Here is a 15,310-nt window from a genome sequence, read left to right on the forward strand (position 1 = left end):
TGCTTTTGTGCCCTGGTGGTGTGGTCACATGACTAAATTCCGAGCAGCCCGTTTAGTCAGATCATGTAAACCCAGAATTCCAAGATGTAATCTCAAAAAAGAAAAAATTGTGAAATTAAATAATGTTACAAATAGCCCACTTTAATTATTATTCATTTTATTTGCCCTGTAATTTGCCCCACGACTTAACACATCATAACACCTAAAGTTAGTTTTTGGTTATTTTTAGGTTTTATTTTTTGCAACCTTAAAATAACGTTATATTTTTGTAAAGAAAACTTTCCTGGCTCACCAAAAACAAACCTTGGAAAATAACGTTATGGGAACCACAAACTAACGTTAGGACCCTCATAATATCGATGGCATTCAGCGTCGAATTAAGACTTGAAAGTTTAATAAAATTTGATTTAAAACTGTACTAGGGTGTTATACAATTACTAAACAGCGTAGCAAGTGCAAAAACAACGTTACACCTTAACACAAAACCAGTGTGTCATTAATTCAATATAGGCTTCAATTGGGCTAACTTACATTTTGAGGTACTCTACCACACACAATTCTCAAATGATTGATTTTTGGTTTACCACTAAGGGCAATGATGATGATAATAATAATAATAATAGTAAAAATAATAAAAATAAAAATAATAATAATTATAAAAGGAAGGTTTTGAAGATATTGAGATCTGGGTAATACCCTATAAAAAATAAAAATGTAAAAAATCATCTCGTGTCAATAGTAAAATTACTCAGTATTACAAATTAAGCTACACTCCAGCTATACTTGGTGTATTTTTATGTTTTTTGTTAAATATACACATCTTTAAAAATGAAATTTTTAGAGAAGGAAGCGGATTTGCAGCGGATTAAGTGTATTTTACACAGATTTTTACAACATATAACAGTACAAACCTCTTTTATACATTGAAGAAATTTACACTAAAACTGTAGTTTTATTGTATTTACACTAAAATCATACTTTCCCCATATTCTGTAGGCTATAGCTACACTGGCCACTATCTGTATCTAGATTCACTTTAATATCGGCATAGACATACACAGACTGGTGGGCCATTGACTAATGAGCATACAAAAAACAGAATTCTTAGCTTATCTGTTGTATAACTAAATTTGTAGAAAATAATTTCTTATGATTTACATGATCGAAAGCCTATTTTTAATTATACTCTACATTCTTCTCCGCTTCTCAGAGGTGTGTGACGTGATAAATGACGTTTTAAAAGTAATCCATTAAAGTGAAAACAGTTTGATAGGTTAAGCTGCCCCTGAATACATAGTGGAGAGCGGTTACAACTCATTTTGGATTTCCTTCAGTTTCTCAGAACACTCATTAAAATTACATACACTTTAGACATTACATTCTGAGCATAATTTATTTATCTAGAAAAGTACTTTATCAAGAAGAATGGAATGGTCACATATGGCTGCTTTTTTAGAAAAGGGGGTTAACTAAGCAGTATATGAGGTTCCTCAATCTAGCTCATTCCTGATTGGAGAAATAAGCCATGTTGCAACTTTCCCCGCACTCCCTGTATTTTAACGAATATTATTTTAGTGCATTATTTAGAATATTTCATCAGTTGTATCATTAAATAAGCAAGTTATGTTGATTTGCAGAATGAAAAAGTTGTTTGACAAATTGTATGTTCTAAAGTAGTAATGGTTTGAATATATTTCTTACACTGTAAGAATAACGCTTTCATACCAACATTTTGGAAGTTTGACATATAATGTTGATAAAACGCTATTTTAACGTTACTGCAAGAGCGCTTTGAAATATTTTAGAAAATCTAAAAAAAAGTTATAAAATCGTTTCCTGTTAGACAGACCATATCCGGACCACATTAGCTACCGATTCAACACATGATTCATTTACATCTATTCATGTTGCAAAGCGACTTACAAATGAGAGAACATTTATAACATTTGTCTTAAGAACCAACAATGAACACAATACACAAAACTGCAACGAAATTCTTCCTCTTATTATTATTATTCAGGCTACTTCTATAATTTTTTGTCATTTTGTGGAAATCAGAATGAATTTTAAAGATGATTCAAAGAATTTAACGCATCAGAGAGTACAAGATTAATTCTTATTTCTAGTTTAATTTGACCAATGACCAAGGCATAAAATATAGTAGCCTAAAAAGAAATAGAAGCTGTACAGTTTTCATTACTTCAGAATGTAAATTATAATTGTACACTGAATATGTACAATTGTACACCTGTTTATATTTCGTAAACTACTTGAGAAATATGATCTTTGAATGAATCAATGAATGGATGACTTAGGTTAATAATTAAGATGAAATGGTGAATAAAGTTCTTGAAATAATAAATGGTCCAATCAGTGTTGAGCGTTAGTTTGATTAGAGTGACACGTCATCAGCACGCAAAAGAGCCGATTGCGTCAATCACGCAGCACGCTTGTGTATCAGGTAAGACACGTGCGTTTATTCTTCGTTTTTAACAGTGACAGCACGTGCTTTAACCTACTCTAAAACATTAAAAAGTCTAAATCTACTGTGAACATCGTCTTTAATTGGCAGATAGGCCTATAAATCATGTTACCCAATAAATTCGGTCCAATAGTTCTCAGTCTATTTTCAAGGTGATTATCAGATCCATCTGGCACTTTTCGCCCCTGTTTTGTGTTTTAACTCCTGCGACGAATTCCTTCAAACATGCCTTCACCTGCCCATAATTTTTCCAATTTTCCTCATTGCAATGATTTTATAATGAAATATAAGAATCAAATAGACCGCCCCAAACATAAACTTTTTAAATGTATAGTAAAATAAATGATACAATACAAAAAATATATAGACTAAACTGCAAGTTTTCACAGTATGCAGATGATGAGTGAACAGGTGATAGACATGCAGTTATTTCTTGAATGCGATTAGGCTACTTGTTTATTGACATTCAAATCATTTTTTGTCCTTAACTTTTAAATGTTTTATTTGCAAAGTACTTCAATTTGAAAAACGTTTAAAAACTGTAAATGCCTTACATATAGCCTACAGTTACCAAATAGCCTACACAGCAAAACCACCAGTGTTAATTTAACTCTATGAGAGTTGATTTCAACACTATACCAGTGTTTATATAATTCTCACTGCCCAGAGTTAAAATAACACTCCAACTAGTGTTAAAGATTTTACTCCACCTTGGTGTTGATCATTTTACTCTGATAGTGTTAAAGAATTAACTCTAAAGACTGCCTTTTAAACACCCATTAGAGTTAATTACACTTAAGTAGAGTCAATATTAAAACACTGATAGAGAGTTACTTGAACACTGAAAATAGTACTTCATCATACATCTTTGATTATTAATGACAACAAGAATTAAATTAAGCAAAGTTATTGACCACAAATTTATTTACCAAATTTATTTGACATTATTAAATATTTATAAAAAAATAAAGTTTCACTTGTGAACTTTTTCAAAATTTTCAGAGAGTGGTTATGTATACAGTCCTTTCAATTTTGCCAAGGAGTTTAAACAAAACTGGAAAAGTGTTTTAAAATCCATGTCTGACACACATCTAGGGCAAATCACAGCAAATCTTTCACTAAACATTCTGTAAAACAATACATCACAAAAGTAATCACAATTTTCTTCAGCACATATTAATTAGAAATTTGGGCAAGGATAAAATGCATGCTGAAACCGTAAATGAGATACTAGTTACAGCTAGTTAAAAAAAGTTTGCTCTCAGCTCTCAATCTCTAGTTTTCCCAACATGTAAACTGTTGTTTGATTAAATTAGTTAAAGTAAAGGAGTCCATCATCATACATTACATTAAAAACAAAGTCAAATGCTAATAAAAGGGAGCCTTCCGACTGATGGGGTGAGATTCTTATCAAAAGCCACGTCAAAGTTCTCAAATCTGGCCGCAGATCCTGCTAACCGCAGTAAGGTACGGTTGTCATCCTACTCGTTGCTGAAGATGTTCTTCAAGGCTGGTACAAGACTATAAAAGATAAAGAACAACAGTTATTATATTAGACCTATACATCTGCATAACATTGAGAAAATCATTAGAAGTACAGAGCCACAGAGACAGATTTAGAAAGCAGGCTCTCCTACTTACCTTATGATACACCACAAGCCTGCTCACTGCAAATCTGATGCACTGATTCCGTTGAGGTGATGGTGGAAGGAGATGGAGCAGTAAAGGCAGTGTTGCCATGTCACTATCACAGTCTATGCTCTCACTGGTTCCTTGTAGGAGTCTTCCTTAAACAACATAAACAGACATGTCACAATACTGTACAATTAGGGCTGTGCAAAAATATCGATACAGCTAACTATCGTGATAGTTGGCTGTATCGAAAGTGTATCGATATTTCGATCGCTACTATTGATATTTTAAAACCAATCAAATTCTTCTGTGTGCGTCAAACGACCTCCTCTGCCTCTGCTGTAGTTGTCACTGTCCAGTTGTCTGCCATATACGGCCAATGTCTCAGAAGTTAGAGGGAGTGAGAAAATGGCAGAAAATTTAAAAACACCTGCAGCTTTCAAAGAGCTGCAGGTGTTCAGTTCTATTTTTTTTTACATTTTTGATAAAAAAAGAAAAAGTATTGCAATGTATCACAACATGCAACGCATTGTATCGTGATACGTATCGTATCGGGAGGCCCTTGCCAATACCCAGCTCTATGTACAATACATAATAGAGGTTGACCGATTTTTGGCATATTTTTAAAAATCGGCTTTGGCCGATTTTGCTGCAAAATTAGGCCGAATAATAGACAGGCGCATCTGCGGGCACCTAAGCGTTGTTTTAGAACTCGTGACGCTGCCTCTTGCTGCAAGCAGATAGCTCCCGTGTGTGTGCAGCCGTGCCTTGTTCACAAACAACTTTAGTAAACGATGGCGGAACAAGACGTCACTGTCAGCACAATCAGTCACTTATAGCGCCTCAGAAATGATAATGTAAATGTGTTTAGAAAGATTTGCCCTAAATAACAGTCTCAACTAAAAAACATAGACATTTACTATGTTAACTTTATGATGAATAAATAATTTATCAGGTCTACCATATAAGGATTTTATCCTACAAAGCAATAAAAGCCATGGAAAAAAACTGATCAAAGATGATGACAGCAGAGTGTCAGGTAATATCTGTGTCTGATAAATGCATGGTGCAGAGGAGGTTGTAAAACTCTTCAGAAAGACCAGTCATAATTTTTTTAAATACTTTGACTTAAATAGTGACATTTTTACATTTAAAATATCTGCTAATGATGAGAACATTTTGATTATTATGTACATGTAGAAAATCAGCCAAACATATCGGCTGCCCTGATTTCTAAACATCGGCCAGAGAAAAAGCCATATCGGTCGACCTCTAATACATAAGATGACAGACACATTTCAATTTGACAAATGAATAAAGATTTTGAAAGTCATCATTTATGAAAGCATGTATTTTGACAAATTAAATTAAAATAATGAAGTGCATTTACCAATATGTGCAACAAAAATGTTGACTAGGACTTCCACTATTCTGCTTAATGGCACAAATGACCATCTTCCAAAACACAACAAATGTTTGCTTGTTACTTCTTCACACACATTTAATTATGCATAGTGAAAATACTATGTGTATTCTTTTACCTCGGTCATGGAGTCATCTGTTGTCTTAGATTTCTTGGAACGACTTTGGTCAAGTTCAGATGGTAAATGACAGTGGCAGAAGCTGCTTGTTGCATCTGGTGACAAAAATTCATGACAAACACACAAAAACTGAAAAATAAACCTAAATTAGTTTTATAAAACAAAGATAATCATCACACTGTACCTTCATTTTGTCCTCTAACTGTAAGCAGCACATCTTGTAGAATGTCTTCCTCGATTTCAGTGTCATCAACAATGCATACATTAGTCCACAGTCAGTTTAGCTTACCACATATTACAAAAAACAAATTGCATTTTTTATATATGTAAGGAAGCAACAAATAAATGAAAAGTTAAAAAAATCACCTTCACTAATGAGCAAAAATAAATCAATCCTGCAGTTTGATACATTTCCTGGAGCCCTGATAACCAACTTCAGCAGCATGTTCCAAACCTGAAATAGTGATTGAATAAAAAACTTTGTATTATCAAACAAAATGTAATATAACATTAAAAATGAAAATTTTTTTCATAAATTTATTGCATCTTATTATAAAGTAATTTAACAAAAATATATGCAATAAAAAAACTGTGGCTTAGGTGAGTGACTTGGTTAACAAAAACTATTCAGGACAGGTTTTAGTACATTGATGATGAGTGTTCTTTTAATGTATTCCCATAAATGCACCTTTAAAGACCTTAACGCGCTTACGTGCGATTTCTTAATTTTCTACCTTCTGTAAAGTTGTGCATTCAAATCGCGCGTGGTCATGCGTCGTCATACGTAGATCAGACGCGCCTGAAGAGCTTTGAACGCGGTTCAACCAATCAAATCTAATTCCAGCTATCCGTCACTATTAGGGCGAATTCCAATCGTTAGTCACCGTCCCTATGCCCTACTCCCTTCAAAGTGCAGACATACTCGTGTGTGAACTCTGAAAGAAGCAGCACACATTTAAAATGCTACATTTTAAGACAAGTTACATTAGGCGAAAAAACGAGCAAATCATTTTCTCTCACGAAGTGAATGACGCAGCCATTTACCACACCGCGTGTAACAAGCAGAAATAACTGACATTCACAATTTAATTACATTTAAACAGCGAAAATAACCCCCAAAGTCTAATTTATTAAAAGTCTAAAATGAAGATATTGTGACAAATGTACAATTAAGGAGTTAGTGATAAAGGTTGAATATCACAAACACCTGCATTGCATCATGTTTCTTTGCCCACATTGCTTGACTCACACCATAATCTGAAACCACCACCCTGAACGTAAAAGAACTGCACTAACTTAACTGTTAAAATGTACCCGCAAATACAAAATTAGCTATTTTTGCGTTGTTTTGCAAATACTTCGAGCACATACAGAATTATAGATTTTTATTAATTATGTAATGTTAGACAAATTGTAGTGTAAGTTACCTCAATACAAAATTAAGAAAGCACATTTAATAACGTTAGTCTCTTAATAATAATAATTGGTTAACGTTACATATTTGTCCAAAATCACTCAAAAATTGAACTCATTGCATTATTTAAACAAAACTGCACCGTCATGAGGTAACGTTAAACCGATTAAACAACGTCAGCCAATTACAAATTGAAATTCAGTTCAGTTCAATTTTAAAGATTTCCTTGTGGTCACCCACCAAAATATTCACGATTTAACAAACCTACACGGATTATTTGCAGTTTATTATACATTTATCACCATCATATTTAACTTATTTGGCTTACCTCAGTAACGTGAGTCCAGGTCGGTCGATGCTGAGTAACTGACTTTCCCGCTTCAGAAAGAAGGGGCGTGGCGTGAATCTTAACTCCCCGCAAACGTTATTATTGGAACACTGGCAAGCAACACCCCCTTGTGGAAGTTTCTGACACTGTGAGTGATGATAAATTATAAATGAACACTACAACTAACACCTGACCACTCTAGAGTAGCGAACTCTGTAAAATCAACACTGGTGGTTTTGCTGTGTACTCATCCACACAAGTAGCTTACATTGGAAACAATAATGAAATAAGAAATAAAAAATTGGGTGATAATGTTTATTGATAATACAAAGTACACTGTGAGATAAATGCAATAAAACAGATTGAAATTAACTTTTAGCAAGACAGTGAATGTCTGCGTTATTAAATTAAAAATGAGTGAGATTGGAAATCTAAACCAGTTTAATAGCTGAAAACTTTTCGTCTGTTTATATAACTGATTTACTTAAATCTCTCTTCAATTGTTTGGGAAAGTATCACTGATTCATTCTTTTAGACAACTTTACATTTTAGTTTTAATTTTGTTTTTTATACTCAAAATGTATAAAATGTCGCATTTTCATGAGCATGGTTTAATCTACATTGGCTTTGTATCTGCAGTAGTATAATGTTTGTCTTTGGTTGAATTTAAGAACTTTATAGGTTTCACTTCCAAGCTCATTTGGCTCTAAAATGATCTGTTTGGATACATCATCCTTAGAATGGGTAGCTTATATTTAGCCTACAACAAAGCAATGATGCTGCAATCCATTTTCATGAAGTGCGTATAAATAGCATGCAGTGTAAAAAGCCGCATAATTCCGTTCACTTATATTTTCGTGTCCTTTATATATTGGTTTCTCTTTTATTTTCAGATTTTTAAATCATTGTCGCTCGAGTTTGGGGTAAGATTTGGGATTTGCTTAGGATGTCATTTATTATAGGTCTATTTTTAAACCATGGTTGCTTGGAGTTAAGGTTAATGTTAGGTTGTCATTTTATCTAACCCCAAACCCAAGCAACAATTGTAAAAAAAAACAGAAAACAGATTTTTAAAAAATATTTTTATTGTTTTAATATTGTTAAAATAACCTCCCATTCATATAATAATTATTATTAAAGATGTCCAGTAGACATTGAATGCGCTCAGAACGGACAAAAATTACACAGATGGGTAAAAAAAGTCCAATAAGAGTAGGAATTGTCCTCACACTGAAAAATTCAATCAGACCAAAAAAGCTCTATCAAAAATATTTTTTACTTGTCATATGCAAAAGCGACAACAGTGCAAAGTTTATAAAAAGACACCAGAGAGCAGACGTTGCTTTCTTCAGTGCTCATAAAGTAAAAAAAAAACAGCATCACATTTAGGCTATATAGGCACACCTGCAAATTATAAACAGCTAATCTAAATCAACGAGGGGAAATTGTAATACCCACAAAAAAAAAAACATGCAAGATCATCTCTTCATTGAATCCTATCGGAGTTAATGATTTTAACTCAAAAACCCCAAAAGCCCCTCTTTTTGGTTACGGTTCCCACACCTATGCAGAGGAACCCTCTCAATGCCCAGGAATTTAAAATCTGAAAAAGAATGTTTAGCTGATCAAAATGAGGAAAAACCGGAGAAGTGTGATCCCGTCTGCAGATAGCACTCCAATACAATTCTAGTGCGCAATGCACGTGCTATTTTCCCATATTAAAGGGCAGGAACCCAAAATTATGTTTATCACATTGTTGTTTTACATTTTTTTTATGGATGCGTAAATTAGGCTACTTTTAAACAATGAGAACAGGCAACACAATCTTTACACTGAAAATTTCTAAGGGCATCGGTGAAGGTCCCAGGAGTGGGGATGTGCCAATATTTTCTAATTGCTTTTTTAATTTCTGAAGTCAAGGGACTAAAAGTAGAGGTAAATACACAAAAAACGTCTTATTCTTGGCGGTAAAATAGTGTCTTCTGGCAAAGATCTGATTTTCTCCAAAGCTCGAGCCTCTTGATTGGATATCCCCGTCGAGATCTAAAATCGTTATGTAAATTGAGCTTTGGCCTCAAAATCATCATTGTTAGAATAAATACAAGACAGTCTCATAAACTGGCTACATGGCAGACCACGTTTTAGAGACTCTTTGCTGTCTCCTTTCTATACAGAGATACAAGTTGGCCTTTGATAACAGAGATGTTTGTAGTCTGTTGAACGTAAAATTTATGGATGGGCTGAGACAATTTTATGCATTTTGCACTGTTGTCACTTTTTAACTTTTGCATATGATAAATAAATAAAAATGTAAAGACCTTTTTGGTCTGATTGAATTTTTCAGTGTGCGGACAATTTCTACAACGTGTATTTTATTATTAAAATAACCTTACATTCAGAAGCTGTTTATATAAAGAAAATATTTTTAACGCGTTGGATTAATTCGTAATCATTAACACGTTAAAATAATGTAACGCAATTAATCGCAGTCAGACAAGCCACCAGCACATTCATTTGTGTATATTTATAGAAAATAATGTATTCGTTTTTTAGATACAACCTCCTGTGACATATGCTTTGCCAAAAGAAGTACGCAATAGATAACCTTTCCAGCACACTAGGAATCTGTCACATAATTTTATTAATTTTAATTTTACAGTATATAGCCTACTTCAAATTCGGGGTATAATGTTGCTTTGCTGATCAGTAATCAATAAATAATCTGTAATTATTCTATAAACATTAAACATATTTTTGACCAATGGTGAATCTTATCTCATGTTGTATGTGGCGTGTGTGCCCTATTATCACCATTCAGCCAATATTTTACTAATAAACCCTAAATTGTTTATAGAATATAAAATTCCTCATAAATCTAGTGACGTTAACTCTCAGAATGCACCACATTAAAGTATTTACCTTGAAATGCAAAAACTGACAAAATTTGTTTAGTCTGAAGGCTTAAAAAAGTTTGTGTGTGTGTGTGTGCGTGTACGATCGCTCCAAAAATGAGAGAAACCATCATAAAATGAGTGTGTGTCATTGAACAGTTATTTAATGATCTGAAATTTCTGGGCTGATGTTTATCATTGGGGTTATTTACAGCAGCGATACCCTACAACCTCCCCCACGCCCCTCACTCTCTCTCTCCCATCATTACGCAGCAGGATTGACATGAAACTGTGAATTGTTTGCTGCTCAAACAGAGTTGACCTGGAGCCAGCAGTCAACCCCCCCACAAACACCCACACCCATCTACATCAGCATGACAAAACATTGGGGGGGTCCGGGCGTCATCAGTGCACGAGCAGCAGCGCAGCTCCACCATCACCTTGATCTGAGCGCGCCCAGAGGTTTCTCTTCCCAACCCGGCTGCCATTCCTCCACCAACCCGCTGCTGCTGGAGTTTGGTGCGCGGCTTCTGGAGAAGCCCACCATCACGACCTCCATGGCGCAGGACTCGTGTTATACATCCAAAACGTCGGAACAAAGCGCATGGGAACTTCAAGATGGAAATGTAAGTGGAGGAAAGAAGAAGAACTATCAACGTTATCCCAAACCTCCTTATTCATACCTGGCCATGATCGCCATGGTCATCCAGAACTCACCGGAGAAGAGACTCACATTGGCAGAGGTGCGTAAAAATACGTCCAAAAATTATTAAATCCTAATGAAATCAAACAACAGATAACCAGATAAACTGAAAAGTAATGCCACAAAGTTTCAACTTTTGATTCTTTGTCATTTTTACTGACTGGACGTTTTTCCCCAAAGTATCAGGTCGGGTTTCTTCATTCGTCGGTAAATTTAAGTTGGAAAGAAAAAGGTGTCTTGAGATGTTGTAACTGACACAATTTTAAACTGTAATGGGTAACAGTCTGCCCTTCTGCAGTTTATCACAGATTTCAATGGTGTACGTGAAATAGCATTAACATTCCCACGGGATGTGTCTAATCTGCATAAAGTAAGTAGAATAAAGGTTAGCTGTAAAGCGTCGTGCATTGAGTTTAATCTGTCTGGATCTCAATGGGTTTGTATTGTGAAGACACTGATACGGTATCATGCTGATCTGGATTCACACTGTGCCGCAATTATTCGCGATTCTTCCCCAATGTCGCAACAATTCAACATCTGATATAACAGAGACTCCTGTAAATACACAGCTGAAAGGACCAAACATTTAATGTCGTGATTTAATTTGTTTTACTAATTTATTATCTTGGTTACATTTATATCAAACACAAATCAGGGGTTTGTGGCAGAACTATTTGATAAAAGGTTGTTGATAAACAATTAATAGCATGTGATTTAACTTTTTAAAGGCTATAGGGAAAAAAATATGCCAATTCCATGTACATTTAGTAGTCAAGTTTAGTGTATAATATTAATTTAAATGTGGCTCAAGTGTGACTTCAGTGTGCCAAAATTCTATTTATAATATGAAACTGTTGTGTAAAGTCTAGTAGTAAAGAGGTGAGCTGGTCCCCCAGCTTGGATTTAGCTGGTGTAGCAAGCTGGTCTAGCAGTGTTTGGTCACTTTTTAAGCTGGTCTAGCTGGATTTAGCTTGACCAGCTTTGCCAGGCCAAGAGGACCAGCTACTGCCACCTTAAACCAGCTACCAGCTTATGCTGGTCTTAGCTGGATTTTTCAGTAGGGTGGGTTAGACGCGATAAAATAATGTGAATCGCCAACAAGCTGAGCTTTCACAAATACTTTGAAATACTTGTGCTAATTCACTCATTTCCAATAGCTGGTGCTGACCGACGATGCATTTTGTGCCTGCCCACTAGGTAGTGCCACTCACTATTCAGCTGGTCTGCCTATTGAGAAAAATAATACCTTTAACGTTGATGCATAGAATCAGAAGATAAAAATCCTACCTTTCACATTACGCAAACGATCACACACCCTAACCCTAAAGCTGCATTCAGACTAGCAACGATTAGTACTAGCAGAGCGACGCGATCTCAATCATTTCAGTGAAAGCTTGGTGACTTTCGGCACACAAGCAACCGACCGTTGGCAACCAGATGGGTCCAGTCACGAGACCAAATTGAGAAAAGTCCAACCCCACGCAAACCATGAGCGACCCTCAGAAGCGACCACCAATGAGAACAAAGCATTGGAGTTGACGTCATCCATCTCTTGTCAATTACTGGAGTGGACAGTACTCAATTGTTTATGACAACCAGATTTAAGCCGCATTCACATTACAAGCGACTTTGTCGCTGAGTGTCGTTCGTCTCTTTCATAGAGGTCGTTAGGAGGCGTTTCTAAATCTGGTTGTCATAAACAAATGAGTACTGTCCAGTCCAGTAACTGACGAGAGATGGATGACATAAACTCCACAGCTTTGCTCTCATTGGTTGTCCCGACAGAAAGGCGCTCATCATTTGCATAAAGTTATACTTTTCTCAACTTTGTCGCGCGACTGGACACGCCCCATCTGGTCGCCAATGGTCACTGTCGCTTGTGTCGCCGGAAGTCGCCTAGCTACTACTAGTCGCTGCTAATGTGAATGAGGCTTTAGAAACGCCTCCTAACGACCTCATTGAAAAAGTCAAGTGACAAAATCGTTTATAATGTGAATGCACCTTAAGACTTTATTTGGATCTCTTGCTTTAATTTCAGCACGTCATCACGTTTCACATTCGTGTTGCTTAATCGTGCCCAGTGTAAAAAGCCTTTTACTGTCAATAATGCTGATGAATAGTAATTATCAACATGTCTTCTTTTCTCTCAAAACAGATTTTAAAGGAAATCAGCGCATTGTTTCCATTCTTTAAGGGAAATTACAAAGGCTGGAAGGACTCGGTGCGACACAATCTCTCCTCGTATGACTGCTTTGTCAAGGTTTGTGCATTTGTTTTGCCTATGGACTTTCGAAGTCATTTATTGATAATTCATCACAGGTCATTTGTATTCCCCTTCTCTTTCTAGGTGCTAAAAGATCCCGGTAAACCCCAAGGTAAAGGTAACTTTTGGACCGTCGAAGTAAGCAGAATTCCCCTGGAACTACTAAAAAGGCAAAACACAGCAGTGTCCCGGCAGGATGAAACCATCTTCGCTCAAGATCTGGCACCGTACATCTTTCAAGGATACTCTCAGGGCACCAAGTCAACACAGGTGCCTGCTGACGCTAGTTTGGTCTCCGTTCCCACCCGCCACAGCCCGTCCCCATCGGAGGACCCCTGTCGTCCCAAACTGGATTCCAAGTTTGCTATCGATTCCCTCTTGCATAGCCTCCAACCAGCCAGTTCTGCTGGAGAGGGACAACGACACAGGGACGGTTGGGGACTCGAGGCTCCTCCGCACATTCGTTCTACCTCTCCTACGCATCCTCCTAACACCTTGTACAATTGTAGTTCATCAGCTAGTTCAGCCAGTCCTGCATCTGATTTGTCAGATGAGGATTGGAGAAGGGTGACGCGTGTCGGGAAAAGATCAAGTGACCGAGAATCAACGTCAGATGGATACGACTCCTGCCCGGTAAACAAAAACGCCAAACGTGGCACCACCCCACCGTGGGAGCTTCCGACATCGTACGCGAAATACACGCCCCCTAACGCGGTAGCACCCCCGAGCATGCGTTTTAACGGAAGCCCGTTCATGCCACTTGGCGGTCTTCCATTCTACAGTTACGGCGGTGCACACATGACCACCAATCACCTGATCACGGCGGTGGGTCACACTTACTGGCCCATTCTCCCAAGCGGGCCAGTTTCTATACAAGCTCCGCCCCTCCTCATGGACTTAGACAGCATGCTGCAATCTGTTCCTCCCAATAAGAGTGTGTTTGATGCGCTTGGTTCCACCAATCAGACTGCTCATGGACCTCCAAACCAGTATTCCCTTCAGAACGGACCTTCGCTTTGTAAATACTCTCTTTAAAAAGAGGACATGCTCCTGCATTCATAATCTGTGGCACTGTGTGAATTTATAAACTAATGCTGCTCTTACAATTGTAACTGCAGCGAAAATCCCCTGGTACGCAAACCCATTGTTATCCGAGACTTGAGCTGCTAATATTTAGTAGCAGTGTCCTTTTACTTCCTAACAATGTTCTTTTACAACATTTCTACCTCAGCTTACAACTGCCTGTGTTTGTTATTTTAATGTTTGGAATATGCAAATGACCGTTTGTGAGTCTGTAGTATTATGATGTTTGTGAGTGCTTTTGAATCTTTTTTTTATATTTGGGTTTTTGTTTCTTTTACCCCCGTCACCTTTCATAGTTGAAAAGTCTGATGTCTGGACAATGGAGATCATTGGATGAGTCAGACCTCTTCATGTCTTATCAGTCCAGTGTTGTTTTTTCTGGCCTGCGTTCAGTGTGTCTTTATCTGTGGCCTGTTTCTTAATGTCTTATCACAGACTCTAGACCTGCAGGAACTCATCACACCTCTAGTGACTCTAGGTATCATTTATTTGAAACTGATCTTCACATCCTATTAAAATGTCATGGTTTGGTGAAACTGTCCAGAGGTACATATGGAGTGATCTGATGTGTAATGTAGTGATCAGTGAAGTGCGCTAGTGTCCCTCCGTCTGGTGCACGTCACCCAGGCACCTCCTGCGGTTCTGTCCTCCCTCAACCCCCGCCCCCCACATTACAACCCTTTAACAGATCCTCCTCTGGATCCAAGCAAGTTATTTTTGATTATCTTTACACTGCGTTACTTTGACACAGATCTCGTAAGGCTTCTGCAAACAGTTCATCAGATTTGTTCAATGTGCATCTGCATTCTTTTTTTTTGGTGGTTTCTGCTGGACTTGTCTGATTTGCCTCATGAAATATAAACCAAAGGCATTTCTGTAATTCTTTTTCAGGTGAAAAACATTGATGCATTTTTCATAAATGAGGTTCAGGGAGATTGAATCTCAGTAATAAAGCAAAAACTAAACAAGATGT

At 36.7% G+C, this 15,310-nt stretch overlaps 1 protein-coding gene and 1 long non-coding RNA gene across 6 annotated transcripts; one reads left to right on the top strand and one right to left on the bottom strand.

The window, feature by feature from the left end:
• The first annotated feature begins 2,392 nt into the window (after nt 1-2,392).
• foxh1 (forkhead box H1) lies at nt 2,393-15,305 on the top strand. Of its 4 annotated transcripts, none has more exons than XM_055175367.2 (4): nt 2,393-2,461; nt 10,604-11,031; nt 13,147-13,251; nt 13,339-15,305. In XM_055175367.2, exons 2-4 carry the CDS (start codon nt 10,663-10,665, stop codon nt 14,287-14,289), a joined length of 1,425 nt encoding a protein of 474 aa, XP_055031342.2. In that variant the 5' UTR covers nt 2,393-2,461; nt 10,604-10,662; the 3' UTR covers nt 14,290-15,305. The 4 variants fall into 4 exon arrangements, with proteins under 4 accessions (XP_055031342.2, XP_055031340.2, XP_055031341.2 ...); XM_055175365.2 differs by having other exon boundaries at nt 2,398-2,461; nt 10,562-11,031; XM_055175366.2 differs by having other exon boundaries at nt 2,405-2,461; nt 10,565-11,031.
• On the bottom strand, nt 3,832-5,947 carry LOC141363701 (uncharacterized). 2 transcript variants are annotated; one of them, XR_012369220.1, is made up of 4 exons: nt 5,840-5,947; nt 5,656-5,750; nt 4,124-4,265; nt 3,832-4,003 (listed from the first exon to the last, which is right to left on the bottom strand). It is a non-coding gene; the product is annotated as an uncharacterized lncRNA (long non-coding RNA). The 2 variants fall into 2 exon arrangements; XR_012369221.1 differs by having other exon boundaries at nt 4,124-4,269.
• Nucleotides 15,306-15,310: the final 5 nt, after the last annotated feature.

The sequence above is a fragment of the Misgurnus anguillicaudatus genome, chromosome 4 (genome assembly GCF_027580225.2).
Source record: "Misgurnus anguillicaudatus chromosome 4, ASM2758022v2, whole genome shotgun sequence".
Taxonomy (NCBI): domain Eukaryota; kingdom Metazoa; phylum Chordata; class Actinopteri; order Cypriniformes; family Cobitidae; genus Misgurnus; species Misgurnus anguillicaudatus.